Genomic DNA, 6,268 nt, shown 5'->3' with positions numbered 1-6,268 from the left:
CTTCCTTCCTTCCTTCCTTCCTTCCTTCCTTCCTTCCTTCCTTCCTTCCTTCCTTCCTTCTTTCCTTCCTTCCTTCCTTCTTTCTTTCCTTCCCTCCTTCCTTCCTTCCTTCTCCTCCTCCTTCCCTCTCCTCCTGTCTTCTCCTCCTCCCCACGTCCCCTCTCCCTCCCCTTCCCATTTCCTCCCCCTTACCCCTCCCCAGTCCTTCCTCCTTCTTCATCCTCCTTCCCAATCTTCCTTTGTCCTCTTTGTCTTTTTCATCTTTGTTTTCATCTTTTCCTCCTGGACCTGGGGCTTGAACTTAGTGCCTATGCATTGTCCCTGAACTTTTTCTTGCCTTAAGGCTGGCCCTGTACCATTTGTGCCACATCTGTACTTTTGGCTTTTCCATGGATAGAGACAAAAGTGTCATGGGCTATTCTTGCCCCAGCCGATAAAAATTATTATCCTCAGATCTCAGCCTCCTGATTAACTAGGACTACAAACATGAGGCTTCAGTACCTGGCATTTTCTAACTTTAAAATATTGCAATATTTTTACTGCAATGACCGTGATGATTAATAGTGATGATTCAGAATACAGCTAATAATGTACCCCAAAGTCATGTGGGATTTTATGTTGTAAGTCAAAAGAGAAGTTATTATCTTTTAATTTTTGCATATTGGAAAACATAAAAGACTAGTCTTTTTTGGTTTCAATATTTGTATTAAAATGTTTTGCTTTCCATTTTGATAACTTAGATTCATTCCATTTATTTTCCACATAGGCATGCATAGCATTTTGATTAATATGTTCTAGCCACATTGCTTATCTTGCCCATGTAATTGTAACCCCTCTGTACAGTATGTTCACAAATATTAAAAAAAAAAGAGTAGTTCTCTCAGTGTAGTGTTTTAGGAACTTTTCTAATGAGAAGTAGTATTATTTTCAAACTTAAATTTAATGTGATATTTTTTCTAATTATTATAGTGCTAAAATATTTTTAGAATAATTTATGGTCTCTGTCTAAGTGGGTACCCCTTTTCTGTAAATAGAACTGTGGTTCTATTTTTTATTTATTAAATACATTAACTGAAGAATCACTTTCTTTAAAATCATAACATTATTAAAGAGACAAGTGAAATATTATTATTAAACTGTTCACTGTGTTAAAAATAAGGAAGGGAAAATAAAGGGCAAAGGAAAACAAGAACAAAAACATTAGATATATCAAAATAGGGAAGTTTGCTGGTAAAGAGTTTATGTGTATTATATATCTGTTTCTGATAGTCTTTTTATTCTTGAACTCAGTGCTTTTTTGTTTAATTCGAGCAGTCTACCTCCTGACCTATAGACCCACTTCCAGCTTTTTGGTTGTTTATTGGAGAAAAGACTCTCACAGACCTTCCTGCCCTAGCTGGCTTGGAATGGCGATCCTCAGACCTTAACTTCCTGAGTGTTTAGGATTACAGGCCTGAGCCACCAGCACCAGACTTTATTTTTTTATTTTTTATTTTTGGGTCCGGTCGTGGGACCTGAACTCTGGGCATGGGCGCTGTCCCTCAGCTCTTCAGCTCAAGGCTAGCACTCTACAACTTGAGCCACAGTGCCACTTCCGGCTTTTTTCTTTTTGCTTATGTGGTGCTGAGGAATCGAACCCAGGGCTTTGAGCATGCAAGGCAAGCGCTCTACCACTGAGCCACTTTCCCAGCCCCAGCACCAGGCTTTAATTGGACACTCTTAAATGAAACTCTTCATTATAAGTTGAATGATTTGGTACACTCAAAAAAGGTTTATAACAAAGTATATAAGATTGAGCCATCCTGGTTTGAGATATTTCTGTGATAGCCATCTTTACTACTTTTTGAATCCTTGACTTTATCATCTTCATTGGTTGGAGTGAATCAAAGCAACAGTTTATGTAATTATTATAGATATTCTGTGTACAGTTAACACAGTGAAATATAAGTGAATGTGTCAATTATAGCATATGTAATATATTCTTTTTTAAAATAATCACTATCCTCTCCTGTAAAGTCTATGACCTTAGATAGCTAGAGATAATCTTATGATCTTGATTATAGTTTGATTTTTACTTGCCTTCTCATTGTTTTTTTGTGCCTACTGTGCTGGTTTTGCTTTGGGGACAGTAATATCTTTGGGTGTTTGCTGGCTGCAGGGACTCCTTCTCTACACCCGTGTATTTTGCCTTAGTTGTGGCTATTACTCTTTTGCCTTTCATTTCCCTGTCAGGTGATAAGTGAACATTCAGACCTGTAATGCTGAATGAGTAGCAAAAAAGTATTCTCATTTTAATTTATTTTAGTTCTTTTCTTTTCAAAACAGATACAACATTATAGCGCTTATCCTTACCTTTGCACTTTTGTGGTAATGTATTAATGTTTGCTGTGCTCAGGGATCTCATTTTATCCATTTGGTTATACTAACAGCTAAGATTTTACAATAGTGCATCTGTGTTTTAATTTCCCCTTGGCCATTTGTTCTACATAAAACTTCTTGTCACACTATGTGCTTTTTGCCATATGTATTCTTCATTGTTACTTCCAATTATACTTTTCATTAACTATCACATTATTTCAACATTTCTACTTCTCAGGTCCCAGTGATCCTTAGCAAGGTAGCAAGCATCCTATTTAAGCTCCTTAAGTTTTAGAGTAGAACCAAGGTATCCTATATATCGCCTACTATCTCATTAGCTTCCTATCTAAAAGTGGTACAGGGCCAGCCTTGAGTGAAGGATCCAAGTGAGAGCACAAATGCCTGGATTCAACTCCCCATATTGACACACACACAAAAGTTAAGAGCTAATTAACTATCAAATTAAGTATTTAGTTAATATAATGTAGTAAGAAATGGTGTATATAGCAAAGGGCAGTTTTGTTTTTTATTAAAGATTGACAGGCCAGTTGCCAGTGACTCACACCTATAATCTTGGCTACTTAGAAGACTAAGGTTTGAGGTTCACAATTCAAAACCCAGTAGGTCAGGAAAGTCAATGAGACTCATATGCCAAATAAGCACCACCCCCCAAAAAACAAAACAAAACAAAACAAAAACAACAACAGCAACAAAAAAAAACAAAGCTGAGAGTAGATTTGTGGCTTAAGTTGTAGAGTAATAGCCTTGAACAAAGAGAAGCTCCAGAACAGTAACCAGGCTCTGAGTACAAGCCCCAGGAGGCACAAAAATTAAAGAAAAAAAAGGAAAAAGAAAAGAAAAGACTGATAAACTTTTATCTATTGAAAATTCAATTTTAATTGCTTGGCTGGTAATCAGTAATATACTGATAATAGGCTTTCATTTCATTGAAGTGAACTATTTAGAAAGTAACTAAAGTGTTTCCAGGATTATGCAGAAAAAGTTTGATGACTGTGTATAATAACTCTAGTTAATAAATAACTGAAACTTATTTAAAGTATTTTACATGGTACGATATTGGATATTTATCATATTAATTGTACCACATAATTTTTAAAAAACATTTCATTAAATCTTTATTTTTATCAAGAATTTATGGCTGTATCTGACATTTGAGTAATGGGAATTTAATAAATTCAGCTAAATATATGTATGTCTGTATGCTTATTTACATATTTTATAAGGTCTAGAGCATTATTAATAAAGAACATTTAATATATTTTATATTATTAATACATGTGTATCTTTTTATAACATACTGTATAAATTATACATTTAACAGTTGTTTTCACTGATTTCCATTTTTGTGTTAAGTTCCAATGCTGAGTAAATGGAACTGTTTAACATAAATTTCTTTGGAACTGTTTAAAATAAATTTATTAACTTTGCAAACATTTGAATATGTTTAGATTTCATGACTATCTCAGAGACTATGTTATGACATGAGAATACAGAAAAGTCTTTAGAATCTAAGATACATTTTTGTAAAATTCAGCATATTTGTTTTGTCTGGCCTCTGTGATTTTCTGAATATAGTTCAGAAATCACCTAATATGATCCACTTATATTAGATAATTGTGCATTTCAATAAATATCTTCATCTCACTTCAAATGGGACAATTAAAACCAAATCAAGTTCTTCTTGAGGATACCAATATGTTCATTATTTATTTTGATGAGACTATATAGAAATTATTAAAAGGTATTTTTATGTGTTTTATAAGCTTTTAGCAAACAAATTTGCTCGTGAATACTAGAGAAGGAAGATGGAGAAATTCCTTAGATATGTGTTTGGCATTAGTAATAGCTTTTACATCTCTATAATTGCATTCCATTTTTTTTTATTTACCTAATATGAAGTACATCATGCTTACATACCCTCTTAGAATTCAACTCTGAACATCTTAGTACCTCTTTTGCTATCACCCTTAAGCAACCACAGTTGTGTTTATTCATTTTTATTATGAAAACTGCAGCATAATGGACATAGAGGTCCTCTAGTGTGGCATGTTTACAATTATTTTCTGCTATTACTTTTGAAAATTATCAGAAATTTGTAATGTATGTGCTAATAATGTAATACAAAAATAAAAATTGAATGCCTCAAGTTGCTATTCTGTCATTACGCCAAGACAAAAAAAATTGGCATAAAATAGAGCTAGATACCATTTCCTTGCATTTTTTTGGTTTAAAAATCACAAAATATTTAATATAAATTTGTACAATCTCTTTTATGCCATACTTGGGACTGCTTTGCTCGAATATATCCTTGCATTTGTTCTTCATTAATATAATTGATTCCTATGTGTCTTCTATTTATTTTTTTGGATAGAGGCATACATGAATGTTCTAACTGCATGAATTCTTTAGCAATCTTTCATTGGTATGTTAAGTCAAAACAGAAACATTTAATTTGGGCCTTTAGCAATTAGTGTTTCGTTTTCTTGTTATAGAAGTGATTGTTATTTTTTTAATGTGAATAATCTATCTGGGGCAATAAAGTGGAAACAATGAGGTTCTTTTATTTTGAAGTAACAAAATTTAGCTACATCCAAATGCCTAGGTTAATATTTGAAATTGTTGCTGTGGGTATAAATTAATAATTGTTTTCTGTTCCTTATTATCAAAATATGCTGTTGTTAAACTGTTACTCCTTTGCTAAATTTTCTACTTATATATTAGGATCTCAAAGAAAAAGAAAATGATGAGCTTGATATTCAGTTAAGAGTGTTTGATGAGAATAAAGAAGATGACATAACTGAACTATCACACCGTCTCAATGATATTCGAGCTGAAATGGAATATCCTTTGATAAACTATAAAAATAACTTGTGTAAACAGTATTTGTGGGTGATTTTGTGGACCATTATTAGAATTCTTATAGGCTATCTCATATTATACCCATTTATTTGCTTTGGACCCTCACTGTGAGATTATGACTGACTATGATTCATGTTAAGGAATCATCAGGCCATCCTGTTGATTTGCATAGATTATACTAAGATCAGTACAGTGGCTTGCTGTATTATACATAACTTCTGCCCAATGTTCTCCAATAGACAGGATTCTAAACCAGTGCACATTATATAAAAAAATATGAGGAAATATTCGCTAATTTCACATGTGACATGGCTGATACACATTTTCAGTTTATGTTATTCAGTAGAAGTCAATGTTCCATTGCATATAAGATATTTGTGTTTCTTAAAAATAGAAAAAATATTTTAGCTACTATAGTATCTGATTATATTAAGGCATGTTATGGAAGTAGCTGAGTCAATACAGCTAGCTCATAGTTTTCTTCAGGTAATGATGTGATGTTAAATAATCTAAAATCTTAGAGGTGTTGATCATATTATGGCTGTCCATTTGTTTCACACTCATTTATATACCTATCTTATTGATCATAGTACATGGGAAAACATTCCAAACCAAAGTCACCTTTGAGCTCCACTTTTTTTTATTGATACGTTCTTTTCCTTTATCTTCAAGCTTCGAAGAAAGCTGAAGTAATATTCCTTTACATGAAACTCCCATAGTACCTTATTTTTTCTATTTTATTTACTTCTCTGCCCCTCTGAGATTGTGGGCAGAAAGATTATATTTCATCTTTTCATCTCCAGTGCTCCTACTGAATTCCTACATGCCAGTATTTGATAAGTATGTATGCAATGAACAACACGGACATTATTATAAGGAATAATTTGTAGTAATTTCTTACCCAAGATTTGTGACACTGGTCTACATTGGTTTCTCTAATAGTAAATATTTTCTTTTTTTTTTTTGTCGGTCGTGGGGCTTGAACTCTGGGCCTGGGCGCTGTCCCTCAGCTCTTCAGCTCAAGGCGAGC

The 6,268-nt window shown here is 33.2% G+C and overlaps 1 protein-coding gene across 1 annotated transcript in view; it reads left to right on the top strand.

The window, feature by feature from the left end:
* Positions 1-6,268, top strand: part of Diaph2 (diaphanous-related formin 2) — an 805,268-nt gene that overhangs the window by 223,799 nt on the left and 575,201 nt on the right. The window contains exon 12 of the mRNA XM_013033825.1: positions 5,101-5,345. Coding sequence (XP_012889279.1) covers positions 5,101-5,345 — 245 coding nt within the window. The remainder of the gene's footprint in view (positions 1-5,100; positions 5,346-6,268) is intronic.

The sequence above is a fragment of the Dipodomys ordii genome, unplaced genomic scaffold (genome assembly GCF_000151885.1).
Source record: "Dipodomys ordii isolate 6190 unplaced genomic scaffold, Dord_2.0 Scaffold178, whole genome shotgun sequence".
Classification (NCBI taxonomy): domain Eukaryota; kingdom Metazoa; phylum Chordata; class Mammalia; order Rodentia; family Heteromyidae; genus Dipodomys; species Dipodomys ordii.
The sequence above is the reverse complement of the archived record's forward strand: the minus strand, read 5'-3'. Positions and strand labels throughout refer to the sequence as shown.